Raw genomic sequence first — 27,737 nt, 5'->3', positions numbered from 1 at the left:
GTCATCCATGCTTTGGTGTTCGAAAAATATTTAATCGGGATATCATTGATGTTAAACCCTCGAAAGCACCGCGGTTTCGCAGCTCTGTTGATCACAATTGGCTCCAGCTTCTCGGTCCCAGTTAGGTGACAGCACAAGCCAATGCTAATTCTTGATTTGTCCTTTTTTCTTCCTGCGATCGCTCTAGTCGCTAGTGTTTGACTCGGCAGCATCCTATAAAACAACGCCGTTTCATCCATGTTGAAGATGTCGTGCGGGTTGTACTGATTAAGCAGCTTCATTAGAACCGTACGCTGTTTGCCAAGATTTGCAGTGTCAACCGACCCTGCTTCGCCATGCATGGTATGCAGGGAAACGCCATGGCGGGCTTTAAACCTCTGAATCCAGGACATCGTAACGACCTCCTCCCCCACTAGCTGGTTAGCCTTCGCTTGCAGAACGCCGTCAGACAGCAGACCATGGCTCTCTTGGTTATGGACAAAGTCCAGAAGTTGGGGCTCGATTGCCGCATGCTGCACTTTGCGTTTTTCTTGATATTGCCGTCAGGTGTCGCATCAAGAGGCTGGTTTACAATTTTCCCGACAGTCGAAACACCAATCCTCTTCTTGAGACGTGTAGCCACCCACTGCTGGAGATCGATGTGCTACAGACTGGGGTTGGCGAGATGGTGACGACGCAGCTCGTTCTTCTCGTAGACCGTGAGGTGTTGGCGGGCTGAAACCATTGTCTGCGTTCGAGTTTTAAAGTGAGTCACGTGGCCCACTCTCTTATTGCCGCTCTCTTACACTCGAACAGCCTTATAGCCGGATTGACTTCATTTTATTAAAGCCTCCATTTTGGTCTGGTCTTTACCGCTCTTACACTCAAACTTCTCTTATATCCGGCGCCACTTTAGACGGAGTTGTCTGTATAATTGAAAAGTGCACTTATAAGTTAAAAAAAGAGAGGGAGAGATCGTTCGCGAGAGCGAGCCAGTGGAGTGGCGGCAATGGTGGCGAGCTAGAGTGGAAGAGGCAAGAGGGAGGAGAGCGAATGAGGTGGTGAGCAAGAGTGGAGACGCCTGCGACAGGGAAAGGGAGGTGTGCGGGTGGCGGATGCAGCGACAACGGTGGCAGCGGGGTGGCGGTAGCGGGTGAATGGTGTGGATAGCCGGTACGGTGAGGTGGCGCTGCTGTCGATGGCTGAGCTGGACGTGGTCGATCCGTTGTTTGACAGCGCTGCCGTGTGGTTTGTTTTCCGGTCCGTGGACGCGAAAATCCACGGACGCGCCATTGAGCGGACCCATGTTCGACGGGCGTGAGAAACAACGTACAGGTGCGCTAACAGTAGCATAGCGAGTGCGATATGGCGCCACTGGCGTCAAATGGGTCGACTTACGGGGTTGCAGCACGGTGGCGTTGCTTTCGGGTGTATCCGTGCTGTTGTCCGGAACACGGTGGAGCGGTTGGATGTGTTGCATCAGTTGGCGATCTCGTGGCGGTGTCGCGACCTGGACCTGGCCGTGGGGCTATACTGTGCAGTCTGTACACGATGCTGTCAGTGAGCGGGACGGGCTCGATGCAGGTGATGCGACTGGCTATTACTGCATTTCGTTAGTATTGCTGAGCTGTCCGTACAGAGCGTGATCGTGGCTGCGGCGGAGACAAGATGGCGATCGTGGAGGTGGAGACTCCTGAGGTCAGGAAGGCTGAGTTGTGGAGCAGCGTGGCGCTGCTCCAGCTGGAAGCGCTCCGTAGGATGAGGATACGCTTTCGGAGCCGGCGCCAAGGTCAACGTAGCCATGAGCAGTAGTAGAATGGTGAGCATGCTGAGGGACAGGAGAATGCTGGCGCCGTGGTGCTATTGAGTTTAATTAATACATAACGCGTGGAATTGATGTATGCTATCTACTGCTTTGGATATTTAGTGTACTACTACTAGTATATAATTCTACAATAGTAATAATTCTTAATCCGTATCCTACCACAGGCTGCTGCATGTATTGTAATGACGAAGCGAGTTCGCTAACGCTGCACTGTCTGCCAGCTGTAGAGACGTATTTAGCGCTCGAGAATTTGTATAGCAGTAAGCAAGCTGTAGACGGAAATTGAGTCTAGAGTACTGAACGTATTGCACCGGTCGGAGAAGTCGGAGAAATCACTTTATGCATTTGATATGTCAGCATCTAAAAATTTGAATTGACATATCCATATTTTGCATGTCCACTCCGTCCCGATAGGTCGGAGCCAACTCCGACGAGGCCCAACCTAGCCCTTACCATTTGGATTGGACAAATCATTTTGTCAAGCCCGTACGATTGGTTGTCTAATGACAAAAAATGGATAATTGATGATCAATACCAAAACTAAAGCTAAAATTAAGTAGGGTCGGAGAATTGATGATATTCATCCATAACTAATAGCGCACCAGCTCAAAGCCCCGGTCATGGCGCACACGGACATATTTCTTAGCCTGCTTTAACATCAATGATGGTAGAGTAATCTCCGCTCAAACCCCTCGCCATCTAGAGGCCGTTAGGGTTTTGTCGCAGTTCAATCAATATTTAGCGATATTAAACCGTGTTTTTAGGGCAGGTAGACCAGACAATTAGCAACGGTTGGACGCGTTCTTGTACGCAGAGATGTGATAGAAGCGCTACGAACTTAAAGAGACGGGAGCAAGGTTTAATGTATAAAACCAGAGCATTAGTGTAAGCCTACGATTATTATTGACCAATCAGCGATTATGTAAAAAATTAAGCCAATAATTACGAATAAAATAACTGAAATTAAGATTATAAGACTAAAGTTAAGCATACAGCCGCATCGGCAGCAATCATAGGCATTCGCCCATTGACTGCAACATTCCTTGAAACGCGCGGGAGCTTATAGTAATTGCCACCACCGCTAAAGGGACCGAGTCGACACACTCTTAGTAACAATTGTAGCTTTGGGTCGATTAGCAGAGCTATGATGGGCTTCAACCTTTTTAGCCGAATTCCGATCTTACCATCGAGGTACTGCTTTATGTGGAAATCGTATCGGTGCCGCGCAGCTGCAGCCCAAGACATGATTTTACCGATGTACCTTTTGTTCTTGCATGACAGGTGATCGTGGTGTCTTGGTCAGGCGCTTGGTGGTGATAACCCAGCCTCGGAGGCTCAGCGATGTGCTCGTACGTCGCGTTCGAAAGTGAGGACTCCTGCTCTGAAAGCCTTAAAGGTCAAGATCGAGACGTCCTTTTAGCTATGGAGACCGTAGCAAGAATGGTCAAGGTCCGCACGGCGCGGACCTCGTTGCGGTCTCAACTTCAAAGATGGGTGGTACAAATGTATACTTGAAATTTGTAATGGCGGAGGTTTGCGTAGGCAAACGAATGTTGTGAAGTAGGTGCCGGAGGTATTGAGATGTTGTGGAGGTTAATGAACTGAAATGACAGCACTACATGTGACACGCATCCCGAATCGGTGCATTCAAACATCTAAGAGTACCGGTAGGTACGAAATCTGATTCGAGACGATTCACGTCGACCCGCATGAATCTGCTCCGCAATGGTGTTAAAGATTCGTGACGTGGGCTGTGTTTTGGGATTGGGGAGCTCATACCTGGGCATTCATAAAGTACAGCTCAAGGTGCAGCAACAATTTTGCGGTGTTCTGGCAACAGCTTTTTCAAACACTACAGCTTTTTTTATTATGGGTTGGGAACGCAATGAATACCGGCAAGCACAGACAATATTTTCGTTGGAGGGCATTCTACACGCTAAACAGCTTTATACAAATTTTCACAGAACAAAGTCGATAGACGATCGTATTACTCGAAGTAATTTGTAAACATTTCTGAACATATACCAGTGTGCTATAAGACCGGTGTGTGAGCTTAATATATCGATATACTGCGTGTCTGCCTTTATCAGTCATAGCCTATAAGCCTTAAATAATCGTTTCGTTGCTGGCTTGCTTTCAATTAAAAGCTTTGGCTACTTCCCTGAGAACAGCGCCATTTGTTTAAAATTTTCGGATTGCTCGCCTCACCTCATACTCAGTTAACGGGTCATCCACATCTTCTATATCGCAGGATTTCCGTTTTGTTGGCAAGTACTCACAAATTGAGCGATATATTCACCTAAGGTCCTTTACATTGAAGAGGGGTCTGCGAACGCGTTTGCGTGTCGCGCTTCTCGTCGACCTGTCCCCGTGAAGTATCATACTATGTACCAGTTCGAGCAAAGTAATGCTTGGTAGATTTTGACGGGTTTCATGCTGACGACGTTTTAAGGTACTTTCTATTTGTTGCGCTCCGATGTTGCTATGTGGTTTGCGCAGTAGATCGGATAACCATTTTTATTCGTCACTGCACATGATGTCTCGGTCACAGCACCTCGTGACTTTCCTTGATCCGATAAATCGTTTGGCGATATCAGATAGTTGTGTATCGCTTACTCTAATCAGCTTGATATTCTCTATTAGTAGCCGTAACTCGCTCTTGAACTTCTTCCATACTGCTATACTGTCTGCATCTGTAACATTTACTATCTGTGTAGGTACGTCCTGTGTTCGTTGTCTGTTCGTGCCATGTTTTTGCCGCCTGCAGGTAGGGTACGAGTGTTGCCCTTTTGTTTAGCAAACGGGACATGGAGGCGGGAGAAGCTCCAGCAGCACTCCTTAGTGGGCCGAATAGCACGGTTGGTTATCGAGGGATACACCCCTTGGTAGGCACCTGGCGTAAGCTGTCATATAACTGTAATTTAAGCGAGACGACCGCCATTCCCGGTCGACACCCTATTATCGATTCGAGAGACAATTACACCACGCCTTGAATGGGCTTACCGGTTAGAAGCCAACAACCGCCTTTAATTAAATTCTTGGTTTCAGACGGATTCGGTATGAACCATCATTACATATATATTAGGTTCACGTGTCTTGTCGGAGTTTCTAGTGAGCCAAAATGTGAACCTTCAACCCTTGGGCTCTCAGTTTCAAATAGCAGCTGTCCAATAGTTTCTCGAATAAGAGAACCTGTCAATAATTCGTGTTAAAAAGTCGCGGTTCTTGTCCTCTCGCATTTCAACCTCCGACCCCGAAAATACCCAGAACCAAGTTCCTGATTTTTTGGGGTTCTGAGTAATTATTAGAACCGTGGTTCTGGCTCGGTTCTTTTTAGGCATTTACCTGCGTATTCCTATATTGTAACCGTATTCCGTACGGTCAGGAAAGTTATTAGTCCCGCGTCTACAGGCTTTAAGCGTCCTTGCTCCGTTGGCTTCTCGTGTCGAGCTTCCTACCCTGTCAATTTATTCCGCCGTAACACAATTAAAGCCACCTCCAAGCGCCATTGGCATGCCTTCCAGAAAGCGGTTATATATTGCTGTGTGAGGAAACCTATCCGCCCAGCACCAGCTGAACAGGCATATCTTTTTGTATGGAGACATAAAAATAAGCGAAGGAAACGCTGTGCTGCGACGATGCCGTTGCTTTCGCACCAGAGGATGTCGTCAGACTCAAAACGTCTGTACTATCAAAGTACCTTATTTGAATGAAACTAATACAGCCCAAAACACAGAGCTCAAAGTTGTACTTAACACTAACAACTTTTGGCATCGCAATCAAAAGTGCTTTTTTCAAATAATCCAAATCGCTACCGAGCCCCGTGGCGTCCGCCCTAAGTGTCATGTGACCGACGCTGGCTGTCAGCGTCAGCTGCCCGAGGAGTTTCCGCCCTCTCCGTCGATTTGTGTCACCGCGAATACCGACGTCGTCACAGCAAACGCTCCATAAGGTCAAGCTTCAATCTCACGGAAGCCGCGTACGCCACCCAAAGAGACGTACCTTCAGCTTAAAGATCTCGAGGAGGAGCAGCGTGATACCAACGCAGCGATCCACGCTCAAACTCAACCTCCCCTTAAGGTCCGGCATCAGTGACCCTCGCTGCCTCAGCGGATTCAGCTTCAGGCGCAACAATTTGATCCCAGCACATTCAACCCCATACGCACACCGTGCAACGCCTCGCCCCTTTTGCCTCGGTACGATGAGACTGATCATTACGACCAGGCATCATTGACAGTGCCTTGTACGCGGCCCAATGCAAAGAAATGTACCAGCAACGTTCGTAACAGTCACTTCAATCCATGGTCCAGCTACTTACGCATCCATCGTAGCCGGACTATGGATACTTGCCCCGAGACCTGCCGTGCTGCTGAGCAGCACTAAACCACGTATGTTTGTGGGCCCGCGGCCGCTACCGCCGATGAGAAGGTGCAGCGACACAAGCTTGGTAATCGCTTCCTAACGCCATAAGCCACAACACTCTATAAGTTGCAGCGCAGCCAACGGTCCGCTCTTGCCATGCGCACAGCCCATATGGTGCTTTGACAAGGGAAGACACCGGGGGCTTATGAAGAAACAATTACGATCTCCGTTGAGCACACTCGACGGCTCCTCAGCTATCAGGCTCTATGCCTTGTTTCGCTAAATCTAACGTTCGTCTGGAGAGACGACTGTGCTTGGACTGATCTGAGTCGAAGGTGTGGCGTCAAAACCCGCGCTTTAATTTCCAACATATCGATGCCCCCCCCCCCGCCCCGCCCCCGCTGCGAGCTCGGCACCCGCTTAGAAGCCGGATGCTTCAGTCCCCTGTCAGAGCCTGGTCTTAGCTGCCAACATGAATTCTAAGATGGTCTTCGTTCGGCTTAGGCGATCTGAGCTCATCGTTCTCTTCTAAGAGAGATACTGCCGAAACACTCTCTTATCCATCCACCCTTGAGGGCCCGTACGATAGCAAACTCCGGGTACATCGTCCTTCACGCCGCGGATCGGATATTTGGCGTTCTTGCTAGTGAAGATCATCATTGGAGGCAAAATGCGTGCTCCAGGACCACCTGATATCCTCACGACCATCGTGATGCCCTCCCCGCCCGATACAACATCCTCGTACTTAACGTGCTTGTCGCCGACAAACGAGCGTCTTCTTGTTGTCGAAGTCGAATTTGACTCATTTGATCTTATATCCAGCAAACAACCTTCTCACGCTTTGAAATGGCTGTAGTAGCGGGTCTGCTTCAATGGCGCGGTGGCATAGAGGTCTTATCGGCTACGCTAGCCTCGTCACTCTTCTTTTTAGTTTTCGACTCTGAAGTCGCCGTTGCAGACACAGAATCCACCTTGTGACTGCAGGAAACGTGAGCCGGTACGCTCAAATGCAGCGATGATCGGAGATCCATCGCTGTGTACAATGGCATCTTGTTGAGTCTCAGAACGTGGGCAGAGTACAGGCTGCCCGTATCCCTCTTTCCGACGGGGGTGCCACGGTTAGTTGATCCTTCACTTCGGGCAGACGTGAACACCGCCAACCAAAGCGCCACACCCTGCACAAGGTTGTTCTGTAGTCAAGTCGCTCGTGAGTGCTGAGGGCGAGCGGTGATTGAAGTGTCGGTTTAGGAGCAAATTTGAGAATGATTGGTTTCAGAGCTAACCATTAGCAGGACTTACAGTTAGAATATAGGTTGAAATGTCACTGGACTTTACAGTGGCAGAGATAATTACTTTAAAAAAAATCATAGAATGAAGAAGGCTTAGACACAAGTACATGCAATCATATAATTTAGAGCCACAGCCAATTTGTACTTTTGCTCGTATTATAAATAGATACAGTGAAACCTTTTTTAGTACGAACATCAACGAACGGATGCCAATTATTGGGACAGAGCACTCCCTAGAGCATATATCACCATAGACCTAACTCTAAATGGGACAATTGACACCCGATGCACTTCTGCTGCGGAACTTGAGCTCACAATGCAGCGATTGGCTTGGGCGATCATCAACCACTGCACCATAAGCAAGCCCAATAGAGAGTACAAGATATCAACCACAACTGAGATTAATAACGGACTGTGAAAATTTTTGTTCGCGTGAATTATTCTCAACAAATTTGAGTGAGAATATATGGTGAATAAGATTATTTATCAGCTTCGATTAATTACCGTGACCACTGTACTGGTTGTACGGCAGCTACTAGCTTGCCACCGCCAACTCTAGCTGATTAATCACTTCTCAATTTGCCTTCGAGCAGCAACTCCTCTTCTCCCTTACAGCTGACTTCGGCGCCCGTGCTCGCCGTCTCCGCTTCTACGCTTCCTCGCGCTACTACGTGACATAATAGCACTCGTCTTGTCAAGCTTCGGTTTACGTGGGGCACTCGTGGTGGCATCGCCGGAAGCGAGTTGTCCTGAGGTTATTGGTGCCAGCCATATAGTTGGGAAGGACTACATCACGAAGGGCATTGCCTCAGCACAAACTGTTACGTTCAGTGGCTAGTTGGTGTAGTTGCACACTAGCGTGGTACACACAATCGGAAACTCTATTTGTTGGTCTGCGGCTTAACGTTTTCACGTTTACGTGGATCCTTATCCCGGATCAGAAATTTACGGAGTGAACGTCCGATTAGATACTCACTGGTTGTGCTTGATCTATATTCGTTGCTACTACATCTGTTTGAGTGTGCTTGTTTATGGGTAAGCGAAAGACTCGCCAACCCGAAGCTCCGTTTGTAAACAGCACAAAGTCCTTGACTGATCGACACAAGCAGCTCGATCAGCTTTGTCTGGACGTGTGGGTAACATCGGTCAAGCAACTAATGCTCGTTCGTCTGATCCAAAACGAAATTTCGGATTCTAAGGACGCAGCCGCCCGGAACGTCATTCACGACTTCAGTGAACTGCTCCAGAAACGTATTGACAAGCCCAAAAAATTCTTGAAGGGTCTTTTCATCACTTCATCCACGTAGACAAGAAACGTAGATTGTAGGGAAGAACGTTAATCGGAACCTTTTTCGCTTCGTTTAACTTCGATTTAAGGTTTTGGTACATAAGAGACTTGCGCTGAGACGTCCAGTTGTAATGGCTCAAAGAAGAAGTCGTGCATCTGAGCGCCCGTCAGCGAACAACAGAGCCGTGCAAGTGCTCCGAGCGACGCTGAAGCTACCCAACCCACGATGCGAACAAATAAAAGATCGCAAGCGTCAGTAAAGGGGCCAGTGCCAATGCACAGGCTGAGTTAGCCACCCCTGCTACTGATGCTGCTCAAAATGCAGCTGGACCTGAGACCATGTCCATGCATCAACTGCTAGTATACATAACGCAGCAGCAACAGCAGTACCAATCTCAGATGCAAGCGCAAATGCAAGCTTAAATGCAACAAGTTATTGCAAAATTTAATTTTTTCGTTGTCGCTCGGGGTGAGTAGAAGAAGAAGGACCCTCCGATGTATGAAGGAAAGTATGATGAAGACATTAAATTATGGTACTTTGCCACCGAGCAGTACTACGCAAGCAGATGTGAGTTTATGGAGGCAGAATCGTCAGGCTTCGTGAGGATACCTAGGCAAGTCAGTGCTGAGCTGGTATCGCGCTTATATAGCCGAATGTGAGAGAACGAGCGTGACCCCACGTTGTGGTTCTTTAAGCAACAGCTGCGCACACGCTTTCGACCAAACGACTTCGAGTACGGTCTTCGCGAGAGGATGTTTCGTCTCAAACAAAGCGAGACTATCCACGAGTATGTCTCCAAGTTTCAAGACTTGCTGTCGCAGACAAAGATGGCGACCAGTGAGTTCGAGAAACGTTTCTTCTTTTTTAAAGGGTTACGCAAAGAAACAGCAAAGCCGATCAAAGAAGAGAGTCCGCCAGCGCTACAAGAAGCCATTGAAATTGCTTCGAACTTCGAGTTTGCGCACTACTCCGGAAAACCTCCTCGTGCACCTTCGAAACCTGCAAAAGGATCGTCGGACTCGGGGTATCGTCCGCCATAATCGAAACAGCAGAACAGCAAGCGTTACGAAAAGAAGAAGGACAAGAACGATGATTAGAAGAAGACAACTACGTGCAGAAATTGTGACAAGATTGGTCACATTTCTCCAGATTGCACTCAGCCAAAAGGTACGGAAGCAAACCGGTACATGCAGGGCGCAGTGTATGCGATCCTAGAAGCTGAAGCACGAGCATTTAAGACGGAAGACCAAGAGAGGCCCGTCACGATTTTCATTGACAGCGGTAGTAGCCTGAACTGGGTAACGGATGGGTTAGTGGAAAAGCTTGAGTTGGGTGTCACTGAAGGTGATGTGATGAAGTTGATCTTGGTTATGAGCAAGTTGTGCATCGTCCGCGTCGAACAGTAGAGATGTCTCTGTAGCTACCAGGGTGTCCCTTGACAACGGGTACATTCCAAGCCATGCCTGTTCCTGAAGGAAAGGACGTCGTCGTGGACATGATGTGGCTGCGGGTGAGTACCCAAATATCGACTGTAGTACTGGACAGATTGCACCTCGAATCAATTGGAGAACACGCAGACCGTGCAGTTGACTCTGCCGAAGCCTCTTTTAGCCCGTTGGGTGGCGAGACAACGCCGCGCCAGAATTGCGCAGAGCCGTGAGATCTATAACTACTATCGGCAGCATGGTCATACGCGCTAGTTTGGACGAACTAAGAATATTTTGTCCCAGCAGTTCCAGCACATGTTGCGTAGGGATAAGGACATTGAAGCAGTGTTTGTTATCAATCATTATGACTCGGAGAAGGCGGAACGCTTCAAGAGCCTAGGATGGGATGCTCTCACCGACAATCCTGCGTACAATACGCTACTTAAGTATGCGGATACGGTTTTTCGCTCGGAACTTCCGAATGAGACACCCCCAGTACGTGAAGGGATTGAGCATGATGTTCTGTTCAAACCTGACACTACGCCTATTTCGGTGAAACAATGGCGCCAAAGTCCTGATCAGAAAAAAAAGATACAGAAATGGAGAAAATAGCCGGTTCATACTGGTATGATTTGCCGAGTACGTCAGCGTTTTGTGCACCGACTTTCTGTGTAAGGAAACCAGTCGGATAGCGAATTGTGCACGATTTTCGTCAGTTGAATTTGGCTACGGTTATACCGGCTATTCCGATGCCTCGCAAAGAAGACATCTTTGATGCGATGGCTGGCAGCTATTGGTACCCGTGCCTGGACTAATTCTGGGGTTACTACCAAGTTAAGCTACGTGAATCAGATATAAATTTTACTGCTTTTTCGACTCCAGAAGGTCTTTTTGAATATTTCGTCACGCCCATGGTCTTCGCGATAGCCCAAGGACCTTTTACAGGTTGTTACAGAAGCGTTTCAGGGATTTACGTGACGTGATGCGGATTTACTTCGACGACATTTACGTGTACACCAAGCGTGAAGACGTCGACAAACATATTGCCGCGTTGGACAGGGTTTTGAAGAGATGTGAAGAGCAGAAGCTATACAGCAAGCCGTCCAAGTGCCACTTTTGGGTAGATGAAATCCCATGTTTAGGTGACTTTGTCGGATGCAAGGGCGTTCGAATGGACTCAGCTAAGGTGAAGATTATCACAGAATGGTCAGTTTCCAAGACAAAGAAGCAAATGGAAAGCTTTCTGGGGACAACTGTCTACGTCTCCCGATTTTGCAAGGATATTGCTCTGTTTTCAGGTCCTTTGCACCAAAGTATCAAGGGAAAACGTTCTCGAGATGCGATCGAACTCAATCATGGCCAGTTGCGGTGTTTTGATGAGTTAAAGAAACGCTCGTCATCTCCACCGGGTCTCCGTCTTCCTGATGTCACCAAGCCTTTCGGTATTCAAATGGACGCCTCATAATTCGCAATTGGGGGGGGTCCTTTTTCAAAAGGAGGGAGATCTGGAACATCCAATTGTCTTTACTGGCCGGAAGATGAAACCTGCAGAGCTGAACTACCCAGTACGAGAACAAGAACTTCTCGCAATCATGCATGCGCTGAAGCCATGGCGTGTATATCTGCTGGACAAGCCCTTCCTTGTTTCATCGAGATGATCCTTACGCAGAAGACAGCGAATAGACGCATTGCGGGGTGGTTCAATGAACTCACGGAGTTTCGACCCATGCTCAAGTGGATCCCAACAGAAACGAATGTAGTCGCAGACGCATTATCAAGAAGCCCTGAGCTCGAGCATAAGGCTGCGCAAGTAAGCTTTCAGATATTTCTTGATACAAAACCGTGAGATTGTGAAACCATGACAGCGAACAACGCGACCGTGGTACAGTCCGCAAAGATGTATTCGTGGAACAAGGACTTGCAGGGAATCGTCAAGAAGCTTAAGTTTGGAGACAAGGTTCCGCATTCCCCGCTCAATGATGGGGTTATATATTACCAGACCGGTGAAGATGAAAGTTCGCGACTGTTCCGGATGACGAAGATATGAGAAACCGTGACATTTGCAAGAACCACGATGCCGTAACGGCAGGTCTGCCTGGATCCTACAAAACTTTCGTCGCAGTACGAGAAAAGTATTATTGGTCGAATATGATGAAGCATATCCAGCGTTATTGCTATACTTGTGAAATGTGTCAGCGCAACAAGGCGAGACAAGTGAAACCGCCGGGATTACTTTAACCGCTGGAGGTATAGAGAGGTAGATGGATCGACATTTCGATGGATTTCATTGTGTCCTTACCTCCGAGCAAGGATGGCTGTAACGCCATCATGGTCATCGTGGATCGATTGACCAAGCGGCCAAAGCTCATTGTAATGCAGACGACAGGTTGCGCCGAAGATACCGCGAATGGCTTCATGAAGAACTATGTACAATATCATGGCCTTCCGAAGCCTATTGTGTCTGATCGTGGCTCCAAATTTACGTCCAAGTTTTGGCACGCTGTTATATCTGCAATAGGAACGGTGAATAACCTGTCATCGGCATTTAGACCACAGACGGATGGACAAAACGGAAAGTACGAACCGTTTTGTTGGGGGTTATCTTCGTGGGGTCGTTAACCCAGCCTATAACAATTGGGATGAGTTTCTCTATATGGCAGAGTTTGCCAACAATCGACATGTGCATTTGACGATCGGAATAGCACCGTTTAATGCAGAACTTGGGTATATTCCATACATGCCCGACGAGATGGAACCGTTTAATGCAGAACTTGGGTATATTCCGTACATACCCGATGAGGTTTCGTTAGACCCGGATTCAACAAGTTGGAGAAAGCAGCAAATGCGCTCGTACTCCGGCAAGAGGTCTTCCTCAAGGTAGCACAAGACCGTATGAGTGAAGCCCAAGAGTGCATGAAACACTATTACGACAGGAACAGACTTGTCCAAGACTTCGAGACTGGTCATACGGTCTTACTTGACGGAAAGAACATGGACATGCGCCACAAGGGGTACGCACAGTCGAAGATATTAGCTCCCAGATTTATTGGACCTTTCGCGGTACTGAAAAAGATATCTTGAGACTCATATGAGTTATGACTTTTGCAAGGATTGAAGCTGCATTCGGTGTTCCATACGTCACGATTAAAGCCGTACCGCCAAGACCACAAGCGGAGGCAAAATGTGAATAAGGTTGTACTAGCCGACGGTTACGAGGGACAACTCGTTGAAGCCGTCATTGGACATCGCAAGTACAAGAGGAAACCGCAGTATAAGATCTGGGGGCTTGGTGAAACCAAGAAGGAAGCCACTTGGGAGCCCATCGAGAATCTAACGCAAAATTCCCGGACGCATTGACGTCTACTGGATATCAAAGAAGAAAGAGAACCCTTTTCTCTAGCACAGGCTCGTCTTCGAAGGGAGTTTATGTGACGTGGTGGTCACTGGCCAATGGCATGGCAGTGACCAGCCACGCCAAACCTTTGAGTTCAGCTGGCCAGATTATTCTGATCGGCGTAAGCCGAAGATTGCGTGTCTTTACATCATACTGCAATTCTATTGGTCCAAAATCTTATGGATTTGCAACAATCAAGCTTCCATCCGGAAATTGTGACTATGGGACGCTGTGCAAAATTTCTGACCACGATAATATTTAGGATTCGTAGGCTTTCATTGGTAGTTACAGAGACAAACAGGTTTTTAGAAAAAAAGCTTTTAGAATGGCTCCTGGATACTTGCGTGAATATCCGTTTGTCAATAACTACAGGTTGGGCGGCAGCTTCTAGCTTGCCGCCGCCAGCTCTATCTGATTAATCACTTCTCAATTTGCCTTCGAGCAACAACTCCTCTTCTTCCCTACAACTGTCTCCGGTGCCCGTACTCGCCATCTCCGCTTCTCCGCTTCCTCGCGCTACTACGTGACATCCTTGCTGTGTTCCTCGCACTGGTCATCGTGTTTATCGACGCTGACTACGCGTCGTACACGGGCCTCAACTCGGGTGTCAGAATGGTCTACATGACTGTTCTCTTCCAAGCGATGACGACATTCCAGAGTATTCTGCCGCTTGCCTGCTCCGAGCGAGCGTCGTACTAACGTAATTTGCCAGTTGAGTGCCTGATTTTGGGCATGTTCAAAAGGTGCATCTAGCGAAAAAGGCACCAATTGTTGTTTGAATTGGGTCTTTGAAAATCAAAAAGGGAAAACCAACGCATCTAATACTTATTTTTGCTTTTTTTACAAACGAACATGTGAGGTGCAATGGTTATTCATAAGTGAGGATGAAATTTGAGGCTATCGGTTTTGTGCACGGTTCTGGCTATCGACTAAAGCTCACCCTGAAGCAGCATCTCCTTGGTTACAAGACGCCCTACAAAGTCCAGGGTCAGTCGGGAGCTTGCTTTTAGTGCGAGGTGCTGTTGGCAGCTGTATAATGCTGCTGCGTATTTCTTCTTGAATTTCACGCTTTCGCTTGAGCCATGCCGCCCTTCCAATATCTCCGCGTGCTCCACCGCTCGCAAACAGTCGTAAACAAGCCTTCATACTAGGCAAGGATGGTGGATAGATTCCCTGGTTCCGAAGCCATTTACAGCGTTTTCAGGGCTTGTCACCACCGCGTTACGATACGCATGGCAAGCTATCTCGTTGGTATCCGATTTTGCAATAGTACAGTCCGAACTGTGCTGAATTTTGGCTAGTAAAGTAGATTTCACCATGCTCGTTAAAAGCTTGAAAGCAGCCACGTCAAAAGGCGGATAGAGGTGAGTGGCATTTGGAAGGAGATCGACGAGCAAAATTCCTCTGTGTGATCAAACGGAAACTTCACCTAAAATAAATTTACCCGTCAAATTGATTTATACAAATTCTTGTATAACTAAAATAATTTTGATAAAAATAAAAGCACTTACCGATTTCGACATGAGTCGAACCGTTGTCCAGGACCAGCACCACCGGACGCTTCACGTTGTTGTTTGTCAAATACGAGTCAAACAGCTTCATCCAGAGCTTAAATATACCAGTATTATTTCAAGCGTGTAGGTACCCCCTCGGCGCAGCGTTGTAGACCCCACGTCTTCGTCGTCTGCCCCATTGCTTCGTGTCTTTTGAAATGAATGGGTTGCGGTTGGCCAGAATCGAATACCTTTTGAAAATGATGAGTCTGAAAAATGTGGATTTTATGTAGCTGGTTGTTGAAAGGCGTGCACTGAACTGACTGAAATGAAATCAACCAATCCAATTGCGCAATTTTAATTTTAAGCATAACAATTGGCAGAAATTCTGCATCGTGCACGCAATTGGCATCACGCACTCAACTGGCAAATTACGTTACCGGGAATGTGCGTCGCAGACGTACCATGCGCTGTGGAACTTTGTGGGCCCGACCGTGGCTGAGATCCCCTACTGCTTCTGCAGTGGCTTGCTCTTCACGGTTGTGTTCTACCCGATGGTGGGCTTCACGGGCTTCTGGACTGGCGTCGTGTTCTGGTTGACGATCTCGTTGCTGGTTCTCATGCAAGTGTACCAAGGAATGATGTTCGCCTTCTTGTTGCCGTCCGAGGAAACCGCGTCAATCTTCGGAATACGCTTCGATACCGTCACGATGATGGGGGATGAACTTCAGTCCTCCGGCCTACTCGATCCCGTCCGGTTACACGTGGCTGTACAGAATTTTCCCCTTTCGATTCCTCTCTCGATTCTGGATGCGCTGGTGTTTGCGGACTGTGACGACCTACCGACGTGGAACGAGACGACGCAGTCGTATGAGAACGGGGCTCAAAGATCGGATGCCAGCCCATGGCCGACTCCCCCATGACGGTGGGCCACATCACCGTCAAGGAGTAAACGGAACAGTACTTTGGCTACGAGCACGAGAGTATCACGCACTTCTTCTTCATCCGGATTGGCTGCATAATTCTCTACCGCGTCGTCGGACTCATTGCGCTTCGCTACATCAACCACCAGAAGCGGTAGATGAGTACGGGCTCAAGGCACAGGAGGCAATTCTTTCATAACTTCAAATGAACGTGCATGTACATTTCTCACAACTTGTGCAAATTGTTGATATTGGCTCTCAAGGCGTTCGGTGCTTGGGCCCTTCGTCGAATGCTGCACAGGTGTCGGTGCCGCTTGCTCTGGACAGCGTCGTCGTGGTATGTTTGAGCTCTCGGGCTCAAGTTTAAAATGACACTGCTAAGTGAGCGGCAAAGATTTACGTAAACTCCACCGTCGCCAACCACAACCACGTAAAGTGTGGTCTCCGTTCGGTTCCCAGCCGAAATGTTGGCTATGCTTAGGTGGGTGCTCTGTGCATCAGACGCGTAGTTTTGGCGAGTCGAGTGAGATTTTGCACTTGCTAGTACGGCGGAGGTTTTGAAGAGGACCGTGCCTTGTCTTGGATGGGCTGCGTCTCGTCGTTCGAAGGCGAAATACCGACAGGAGAACGCTCACTTGGTTTTTGTGTGTCTTCTTCCTGGCTTTTCGTAGTGAGAGCTGCGACAGGCTTTAGCTGTCCATACAATTGGAAAGCGTTTCCTTGTCATCTGCGATAAATAGGCCCTCTGGCGCAGCTTTCTGTTCACGCATGTCTTTGTTAATCCTCTCTTGAAACCAGGCTTCGAGTTGCTCCGTAAACGTATATTAATCTTCCGTAAACCCATAAAGCGATGATCTTTATGCTCAAGCACTTGCTTGGACGCGCCAGCGTTCGCCATTTCACAAAGCTTGACAAAAAAGATCCCCTATGGTTGCATTAGAACGAATTGCATACGTGGTACGAGCGATGCGTGAAAGCAAAACAGCTTCTTTGGGGTTCTTTGAGTTTTATCGCTGCGGCACGATTCCAAATCCATCTTTTTTGCAGCGTTGGTTAGATGCGGCATGCACCGTTCCCATTGAAGATGAAGTTCTGTCGTCATCATCCATTTAATGTCTGGGTCAGCGTCGGTGGTTGAAGCGTACACATCTTTATCGTCACCCCGAAAACCTTCGAAAGCTCGAGGATTTATCTCGTTTATGGCCCGTGACCTCCTTCACTTCTCTCGCCATACATAACTTCACAATGGCAAGTATTAAAAGAATCGATTTGCGCTTCCATTTACGGTCGGTAAAGTAGAGACGGAGGTCCGTGACTTCTTTCACTTCTCTCGCCATACATAAGCTCATAATGGCGAGTATCAAAAGAATCGCTTTGAGTTTCCATTTACAGTCGGTAAAGTAGAGACGGAGGTAGATTTTTTTGAGTCTTCGACGTCGTTATATCACACACCACTGTAAACGTTGGTACTCCAAGAACGCTGCTGCGATCAATGACATGACAAGCAACGATTCGTGCACTTGAGTACAGGTCGACAATAGAACGCGTCACCGTGTGATTGTTGATCGTGACCCGAAAATCATCTCTTAGGGTAAAGTTGGCTAGTAGCATAGATTCATCATATCCCCCAATTTGAAAAGGAGGATTGTTATTAGCCACACGCATCGTCTCCAGTAGTAATGTCATTCTTCTGCTGTCGTTGCCATTCACAACCTTGCTTCGGATACGCTCCAGCTACTCCGCCCGACTGTGTTTTCTGCCGTTCTCTGCTGTCACTTTCGCTGCGGTAAGCAAATGCTCATCGCCGAGGTGTTTTGTGGCTGTCGATGTGTTACCATATCGCTGAATTATCTTGTTCTTACGACGGCATTCATGACTTCCTTGGCAAATCTAACCTATGTATCCTTTATCATCAATTGTTGCAGAGTTGCGAACACCCCAGTCAAAAATAACTGAGCGCTCCCTCCGGCGTTTGGCGAAACAGTGAATGAGAGGTACATAATCTCGGATAGTTTGACTCTCGTGCTCTGGCACAGGGATGTAATAGGGCTACATGATGAGGAACACACAGGGTACGGGGTGCCCGGGGAGCTAACAAACTCACAGTACATAAGCTGGAGAGCTAACAGACTTTCAGTACATACGTTAGAAAGTTAACAAGGTCTCTCTGTACGTTAGCTAAAAACCACGCGTTATGCATTTGATTAGGTTTAGTTATGCTAGATAGTTAAACAGATACATTTACCCCTGGGCGGCTTGGCCGCAATAATAGTAAATAAAACACTTCTGGGTTTGAAGCATAAAAGTTAAGGTATTAACTTCGAGCCTTGGTCATGGGCCATAAGCTCTTTTGGATAAGGAACTTAGTATTAGGTACTTTTTGAGTCGAACGTCTTCCTCTGACGCTAAAGCTACGGCAACCCCACTGCACTTGGTAGCACTTGTAGTCAATCCCGCTCCTGACTCGGCTGACAATATCCTCAGCGAGGATGCAACACCCCGTGATCGCGAATTTGCCCCCGGCGCAGCAGGACGCGCTTACTAAGCTAATGTCTTTGCTTGGCCCGGAGGGCGTGGTTCAACTCGCATCGCAAGGTCACCGCCAGGCTGGAATTGTTCTCCTGCTACGAAAAAGCGTTCTCGGAGCACGTGCAAGAGAAGGGATCAGCTGAAGCAACAGCTTTCGCACGTGTTCGCGCCGCCTAATCAGCCGTACCGTATCCGGTCGAAGTTCTTTGCTACCCGCCAGGGTAAGAAGGCGTTATTGGCCTATGTCCAAGAGTTGAGAACTCTTATTGCCGGAATGGTGGCGGACCCCTTCCGAAACGGGTCAGCGTGACCGGGTTCACGGGTGTGAGATCAACCCGAGCAGGAGTGTTCCGTGTACGCCCTAACGATTACGAAGAGGCAGTGGATGTGGCATTGAATACCGAGCACAACTTCAGGTCGGATCGACCTGGATGTAGCGCTGGTAGCCCAAGCACTTTAAGCGGTCCAGAGCCGATGAACATTAGCTATGCAGCAGACGAAGAAGTGGAGCTTCTTGCTGCGGAGCAGCGCGCCGGGATCCGCCGATGCTCTGTGTGCAATAGCGCTAAGTACTTGAGGGCCTATTGCCGTCTGCGCAAGAAGTGCGAGGCTCCGGCGAGTCAACCCTCCGGGTCATCGCCGGAAACGGCAACTCCCAGTAGGTGCGGGGCGGCCGAGAACTGATTTCTGTTGTGCCTCGAGGAGGTAGCGGGCAACGGGGCTCATCCCCGAAGAGAGCTGAGCACTCTTACAAGAAGTGTGTGTGCAAGCCGGGCTTTCTGGTCGATCAAGCGAACGTGAAGGGCTTTGCAAAGCCATGGAGAGTCTTGATTGACATGGGAGTCTCAGGCAACAACGCCCGTCGCTCCACCCTGGGAGGGGGTCAGCTGTATGCTGATGCACTGGAAGAGCCAACGAGAGATACGAACTTTGGCCGTCTCACGAAGGTACATTGGTAACTGTGTCGGGGGGTATCTGTCGACCTTAGAGTGAAGTTTGAGAGCTTCGATAGCGTGGAACGCAGTTTGCGCTTAGATCCGGATGCGAGGTATGACCTCATCCTTGACATGGCATGGCTGGAACGCCATGAGCCATGGATCGACTGGAAGTCGAAAACGCTGGGTGCGTCGGACCCTGCTCCTAGTGGCGCTTTTGTGAGTGACACAGGAGCACCGGCGGACATCAACGGCAAAGTGGTGTCGGAGCGAGCTTGGCCTAGATATGTGCCAAAAGCGCATACAAGGCGCGTAAATTGAAAATGGAGGTCGAAAACCACGTTTCCAAATGAAGAAAAAGTCAAACAAAGACCCTTTTTGCGTGGTTGTTGTGCCCGTTCAGCGGTCGGGAACAATTTATCTGGTTCTGCTAGGTTTCAAAACACCAAAACCTGGCTAAGTCCAACCAGCCCCAAGCTGGTTTTTAATCAGCTATAATGTTTATCATTCTTAAGTTTTTAAGAAAATGAAGGCTCTTTCGTTAACGACAGATGCACAACTGTTCGATGGTGCACATATCTCCATGTAGCTATCAAATAATGAATGATAATTTGGCAAAAAGGCAATAAGTATCATCAAGATCTTGAATTATTCGAAAATCCCTGATGCATATACCAATTTGTATGTGATTATCGTGTAAATCGCCCCTCGTATAGCATCGTCTGTGTGGAAGGTGTACGGTAAAGACGTATTTCAAGTACACGCGTCCGGTTCGACACGATACCGATTGGTATGCTCTTATCAGCCGCTTTGTAGCTGCGTGCGGAGTTAGGCGATCGGTATACCGTAGCAATTGCGCTTCGTCGCTGGGGCCGCAGCAAACGAAGCTAACGTCGTATAGAACCCGGTGTAGCTTTGAATGACCCTCGAGAAACACAAAATCATATTGAGCAATATATTATTCACGTCCCCCAATTTTGATTCCGGGGATTGCTATAGGGTACACTTAACCCTTTCGTGGCAAAAGGGCGCCGAAGCCGCCCATTTAGTGGTTTGTGCAAAGAACAGTAGGAATCAGCCTCTTAAAAGGCGCATTATGCGCCCTTTAGCGGAGGTTCAACTATATCTTGCGACATATATTTTACATTACGATTCGTAATCATTTAAGAATAGTTAAATCCAGTCAAATTCATGTAGCAGATTGCATCACCATCCTATCTTAAATGATTTGCTTCAAGCGATAGCTCAAAACGAGTACCGTGACTTTGTAAAAGGGCGAAAAATGCCCTTTTAAGAAATAAATGACTTTTAGTTATATACTATAGTTAATACAAGAGGCACGCGAAAGGGTTAATATTGCCCAAATGACAACCTTGCTACAACATTTTAAGCTTTTTACGCTGCAAATACATTTATTTAGTTATCGACGACATTGGACGGTGATAGTAATAATGGATAAGCACAGTGGATGATATAGATATCCGTGGCAATAGTCGTATAGGGTTACACAAACCTCGTTCAATTTAACATGACATGGGCTAACCCCACACACGCGCACACTATCAACGTTACCACCACAACACTCAATTCTCCTTGTTATTCTCTCAGAAATAATCACAGTAGATGTCAAACTATTTGTATCCTTCTTGTGTTAGGTAGGGCTGTCACCGAGTATCCCAGCCATCATTTTGGACCGATCCAGTGGATATACTCCTGTTTTCACGAAGCCATCGACGATATCAGCACAGTGCAGATCTAAATGCCGGAGCAAAAGCAGCAACTATATTCGTATCGTCCACCATCAATCCTATTTTTACCTTACATGCGCTGATAGATGTGTTTAGATCGGTCTTGAAGTGGCCGAACACGACAGCATCCAGGGGCTGTAGGAAGTGGGACGTGTGTGATGGGAGCGCGTAAAAAGGAATGTCGCTACGGCGAGCGCACTGAAGTGCGCTCACCGAAAACTGAGCCTTGCAGCCGTCTTTTACGAGAAGCACCGGGTGTTTGGGTATCGAATTGGTCACGATAATCGAGACGAAGTACCGCGCACGGTGGGCGTAGGCATGAACGTCATGCTTACATTTCTGCGGGAAACTCCGCTCTCGACCGGAACGCATTCTGAGGGGGATCAAATGGTTGTCTGACCTCCTTGAATATCGCAAATGTGATAAAGCATGCATGATCTGGGAGCCGGCGGCCATACGCCCAGCTTCTCGATCGTTTTCGAAAACATGACATGGCGAACGCAACCTTCGACGGATCGTCAGTGATAGGACGAGCCGTGATGGCAGGGTCGAGTTCGACAAGCCATCGGAGAAGAGGCTTGCCCTCTTTCCCCACGTAATTTCTCACGTGAAGTTTCAAAGACTGCACCTGCGGCGTCGTCCTGAACGACGCTTTTGTAGTAGCAGCAGCATCGCGCTGCTTGCTCACAATGAACCCAGAACAACACCGTGTTGCTATGTCGGCAACAGCGGTCGCTACGACTGCCTTGCTTATGAACTTCAGACAGTCTTTGAAGAGCGTCCCACTCTCAATCCGCCAGATGGGGACAATTTGCACACGCGATGTGCGTGGTAGAAGCATTTGGGCTGCGCATGGACGGATTACTCTTTATGGGTTGGTACTCCGCGTGCTCGTATTTAATACGTACTCATCAGCTAATCGGTCGTTTGACGGTCTACAAGTGCTACCAGGTGACCTGAAGCCCACTACTTCGGCTTACACGATAGCCAACGAGGCGACAAAGGTCGTTACGTTTATGAAGAGCTTTTTTTAAGGATGGGTCGGTTTAGATATATCTCTTCCAAGGGTACATAAGGACTCTCGAAGCTGCGATTGCTCTTGAGATGCAGTAGGCGTTTAATCTGAAGCAGGCTAAGCTGTAGGCAAACGTGTCGAGGGTGGCACGTCCGATGATGAGAGCGGGAGGTCCAGACACAATGAATCTTTTGAATGCTTCTGCTGTTGAACGTATTTGGGGACAAGTGCGAGGTGAATACACCGGACTTTTGCACGTGAGTGCACAGCGCCTGTGCACTCGGCCATGGCCAACGTGGTGATTCTGGGTATCGCCGCGTGCTCTAAACAACGCGCAGAACCAGTAGGCGCGGTATCGCAGTCGCGCGTGTCTACAATGGACACGCGAAACTGAGGACTGTGGCCCCTAGCGAGAGGGTTCCGCTGCAGGAAGCAAGATGACAAGCCAAATCTTGTCATCCTGAAAATAATGCCAAAGAGGACAGGCTCTCTTCGTTTTTGGCTGACTCAGATACGTCAAACAACTTTGTTCGACTGGAAAGGCCCCCGCAGCTGAACTTCGAGGAAGTAAAAAACACCTCGAAGTGTTTTAGAGGTGCCACGGAGAAGCGCGTAGTACGCGTTCGTTTCTCGTACAAACACCGGATGTTTGAGGAAGAGCTTACTGTCCTGGGGCTGGACGATAAGTTTGACGTGGTATTGGGTACGTCGTGGCTTGCAAGGCATGATCCAGTGATCAACTGAGAGAAGTGTACAGTTCTACACAATGACGCATCGCGACAGAGAGCGCTGTCAGTGACGCGCATCCACCGTTAGGTGCATCTGATCCCACTTTTTGAGGCTGCCCCTTACGCTGCAGCCTCCGGTGCCCATTTACAAGTCGCAACGACTGAGGCAGCCGTTGAGTCGGACTCAAATCGTAAATGAGATGTTAGTCGCGTTCACACTTGTAACGGTTTGTTTCTTCCGTCACTAGCGTACCCGCAGCGGTGAGGAAGCTCACAAGCAAGATAGACTTAGCTCTTTGTAAATTGACTCTGGTTATTTTTGGAACAGGGCGGGGGCCCTAGACCTCTGCAACCACTCATATGCAGGTCGACTTCTGACTGGCTATCATTAATTTCTTTTAAGCCAATCAGAGAGAGACAATGCAGCACGCGCTAACCGCGTGCCTTTTCTAACTACTTTTGTAAAAGCTCCTACCTACGTATGTAATTGGAGTGGCACATTGCAATACTTCAATGACCGTTTCAAGTTTGAAAGTAATTAAGTCACAGGAAATGGAATTGACGCATCAGATATGCAAGGGGCCCCGTTTACAGACAGTAGCTGTGATGTCGGCGTGTCAGTCCCAGGGGTATACACGATCGTGGTTGGTTCAAAACCCACGAAAGGCTCCGCCGAAAGGTGTCGAGGTGACAAGGATCTGTTGACTCCGGGGGTCGACACAAACTCAATATCAACATCGAGAGGGGACTCCGCTGAAAGGCATCAAGGTGATGACGGTGCGTCAGCTCCGGTACCTGACGACACGGCAAGCAGTGTTGGCGGTTGCAAACGTCCAGCACTGAAAACGCTTGCGTGGTCGCGTGCAGTTTGGCTGCGCGAAAAAGCGGAATGTAATCAAGCCGGGCTTGATCATTAGCATCCGCGAAAAGATTCCGCCGACGGTTACAGCGAAAATTCGCCCAAGTTCGGGTCCTCGACGAGAAGCATGTGAAGCCGGGCTTTACGAGAACAAAAGACTGCGCAAGCCTCTGTCCGGATATGAGAAAAAACGAGCGATGTCTGCCATGCAGAAATCGGAGACGATGTCATGCGTCGTGACGTAGAACGTCTTGGCTCGAACCGGTACTAGCTTCCAGTACCAGTCAATGCAACTGAAGAATCCTCCGAATCGTGCGTCGGAGTTGACGTCGCTTCCAGTCATGGGCTGGATACGCTTCGCAAAGAACCTTTACGATGGACGCATCAAACAGATATGCATCATTTTGGATATTGAAAACGAAGCGGGGGGGGGGGGTTGAGGCAATTCCACGCTGCGAATACCACTAAGAGTAAGGGCACTCTACGCGCGAAGACAAATAAACAGCGCTTCGACGAGCAGATCTGGAGCCTGTTGAGGTCGTGTCCCTTCTACGATGTTCTGTTGAAATCCAAGGATGTGCTCCCGATAGAAATTCTTTCGAAACCTCCGACGGATATGGGAATACAGCACGAGATCGACCTCGTATCCGGGACGAAGTACTGTGTGACGCGGCAGTGGCCACAGCCGCGAGCTCAAGTAAAGGCAATCGACGACTTCTTTAAAGGCGTCGTAAAGAGGGTCAAGAGTGGGATTCAAAGCCCCGCCAGCGTACCAACGTTCTGTGCCAAGAAACCACAGGGCGGATGGCGTATCGTTCATGCTTACAACATGCTGAGCGATGCGACAATACGGGCAGCGCTGATATCACGAAAAACTGTTATCATTAATTCCATGGTCAGGAGCACCATGTGTAGTGCTCTTGATCTGCGCGACGGGTTCTATTAGATCATGATACTTGAGATGGAATTTCCTCTCACGGCGGTGGGCACTCCAAGTGGAATGCTTTGGAAGTGACTCGTAATGCCGCAGGGGCGGACGAACACCCTTGGCACCTTCAGTAGATGTGCAACACATCTATTGCGCTCAGGCATAACTTTGCACGGAGTTACTTCGATGACGTGTTCGCTCACAGCCGGTCTGTGGACGATAAGACTGACGTTGAGATGCTCAAAAAGCACCTCCACCAGCTGCTACGGCTTATGTGCAAATATAAGCTTTATGCGAACCTGAAGAAATGTATCTAAGGAGCGAGCGAGACACCCGTCCTTGGGTGTCTCGTCGGGAAGAACGGCGAGCCCCCTGACCCAGAAGAGGTCAGAGTGATCAACGAATGACCTTAACGTAAAGGAGCTAATATAGTTTCTTGGACTTGCAACGTACTTGTGCAAGTACGTTGAAAATTACGCGGGCAAAATTCGCTCCTGCTGAAAATGGAGACTCAGTGGATTTTGACTACTGACTGTCAGCAAGCTTTCGATACAGTCAAGTAGGCTTGACTGAGGCGTCGTTATTGGCAGTGGCTGACCAAGATCGCCCATTCCGCATCGTGTGTGACGCGTCCGATTTTGCGAACGGATACGCGTTGATGCAGCACATTCATGAGGGCCGTGATTGTGTCGTCTAATACCAGTCGCGTCAGCTAGAGCCAGCTGAGCGTTACTACCCTGTATATGGCAAGGAGCTACTTGCCATGAAGTATGCACTCGCGAAGCTCCGAGTATATTACTTAGGTGTAGACCTTTCGTGGTCTACATTGACCACGCTTCAAAGCGAACGGCAATGAAGACACCCACATCTCGCAACGAACGACGAGCTGGCTGCCGTTCTTTGCGGAGTACGACTTTTAGGTTGAGTACAAACCTGGAAGGTTGAATGTGGTGGCCGATGCGTCGCCGCGGCGACATTACTACGTTGCTAAGACAGCCGACGCCAATCGAATTGACGTCGAACGAGAAGTGTTCCGTCGTCGACATTTATCAACGACGTGAAGAACTCTTATGCAAGTGACGCAGACGCGAAACAACTAATAGATCATGTATTAGTACCTTCCGGCGTGTCATGTCGGAAGTAATCGTTGCTTTTGCGGGCTCATGCACACCGATATCGTGAGCACGAAACACCGATGCTTTACAGCGCAGTGGACGACGGTGCGATCCGCACCGTCGTGCCGAATAATTATAATCTGCGTATGCGGATCATGTACGAGTATCCCGATGCCCCTACGGCGGAGCATCCGGAACGTGAGAAGACATACTCTCTTCCGACAAGAGGCTTTTACTGGAACAGTCGGCACAAGTGGATGCGGGAGTACGTACGTGCTTGCGAAGTGTGTCAACGTGTGAAGCCTGCTGTATTTTCGCAGACTCCATTACAATCACTGCCGACACCGACGAAGTGTTGGCAGGCCACCTCTATGAATTTTGTTCCCAGCCTTCCGCCCTTCAACAGGCGGAAGACTGGTATTGTGGTCTTTGTTGACCACTTTAGCAAGATGTTTCTGTGGTGTAGTAGAACACACAAATACCGTCAGGTGTGGATTCCTTACACAAACCACAACAATTCGCCGAGTTAGGTCGGCGGCTGCATGGCCTGCGGAGAGGGTGGTCCCCTCGCGGCTCGGCCCTTCCGGGACAGACGAGTGGCTCGCTTCCACTCGGTTCCGACTAACCAAGTCAGTGCACTTCCGAGGTTCTGCCGAGTTTGGTTCGGCTGAGCTCGTTCACAACCCTGTGCCCCCCACCAAAGGATGGATGACGGCGCGCGAGCGCTTTTACAAGTCACCGAGCGCAGAGGCTGCTCAGCTAGAAGTGAAACGGCACCCGGGCTATCCGACGTACCGGTCCGCTGAGTTTGCGGGGCTTTCTTCCGCGCGTAGCGAGACTTTGTCCTACCCGGACCGACCTAATCTCTTGGCGCTATCAGTCAATACCCTACAAGCTATGCCTCTCGAGTATTGACGGCAGGCATAATCCAGCCCTATGCAGGGACTTACCGGAAAAGTGTACACGTGTCTTGGACTAGGAAAATTCTGCTCTGTTATCTTCTGGCAGCCTTTTCGGCTCCCCTACTTAATCCTATTCTCATACAAATATATAGGAAATGTAGTAGTTTCGGATCTCTAACGACCCTTCCGCTGGGTTCAGGCGACCGTTGAGCTCAGCGGCTATCCGGATAGCATCATCCGGACAGATCGCTGAGTACTTACCGTGATCCCTTGTTCCTAAGCTCTGGGTTATCAGACCAAGCCGATTCTTGATCTAAAGTTGGTTGGCGTATGGTCGAATCTGGAAATCCCTACACCACAACTGCCCCGGTTATGATACGAGCCGAGCTGATGAGTGTCTTAATCCTTCATCTGGTTCTGCCACCGTTGGTCCATACTCGGCTGATGACGTCTCGCGGCTCTCCACCACCTTCTTCGGTACGTTTGTTGCTTCCGCTGTCACTCACTTGGCAGCCCTTACTCCTCGCATGTTACTCCAGCACAACTCGCGGCGCCATCATTCTCCTCCAACTACTCGTCGAGGTGAAGGCGTGCCAGCTGAGTCGATCGTCTGCACTCGTGGGGTCAGCGACCGACATGAAGCTGGAAGCTTGCCGGGCGACACCACTTCGGGCGCCAACAGTCAGCCAAGCTCGGCTGCTCCAGTAAGTTTTGACTCCCTCATGACCAGGGTTACCGAGCAGGGATACGAGCGTCGAGAAGAATTGACCTTCTTGGCGAGGCCAATGGCCACCGGACTCACTTGTTCCGTGAAACCTTCCGATCCCGTGCAACGGCGAGCGATCCTGCGGGCTTCTTCCGCGGGGGAGCTGTTGGACATCTTGAAAGGCAACTACGCCGCCCTTGAGTATCCCCAGATCATTGGTGATCTCAGGGCCGACAATCAAGCTGTTCAAGAAGAGAACCGCGCGTTGACTCGGCGATTGGACAATCTGGC

The 27,737-nt window shown here is 48.9% G+C and overlaps 1 protein-coding gene across 1 annotated transcript; it reads right to left on the bottom strand.

The window, feature by feature from the left end:
• Nucleotides 1–874: 874 nt before the first annotated feature.
• On the bottom strand, nucleotides 875–3,049 carry PITG_06244 (uncharacterized protein; the record flags this gene model as incomplete). Its single annotated transcript, XM_002998358.1, has 5 exons — nucleotides 875–905; nucleotides 1,378–1,495; nucleotides 1,617–1,839; nucleotides 2,258–2,304; nucleotides 2,989–3,049. The coding sequence occupies 5 exons, from the start codon at nucleotides 3,047–3,049 to the stop codon at nucleotides 875–877; spliced, it is 480 nt and encodes a 159-aa protein (XP_002998404.1).
• Between the last annotated feature and the right edge of the window lie 24,688 nt (nucleotides 3,050–27,737).

Source organism: Phytophthora infestans, genomic scaffold (genome assembly GCF_000142945.1).
Source record: "Phytophthora infestans T30-4 supercont1.8 genomic scaffold, whole genome shotgun sequence".
Taxonomy (NCBI): Eukaryota; Oomycota; class Peronosporomycetes; order Peronosporales; family Peronosporaceae; genus Phytophthora; species Phytophthora infestans.
Note: the sequence above shows the minus strand (reverse complement) of the source record. Positions and strands in the feature narration are given on the sequence as shown.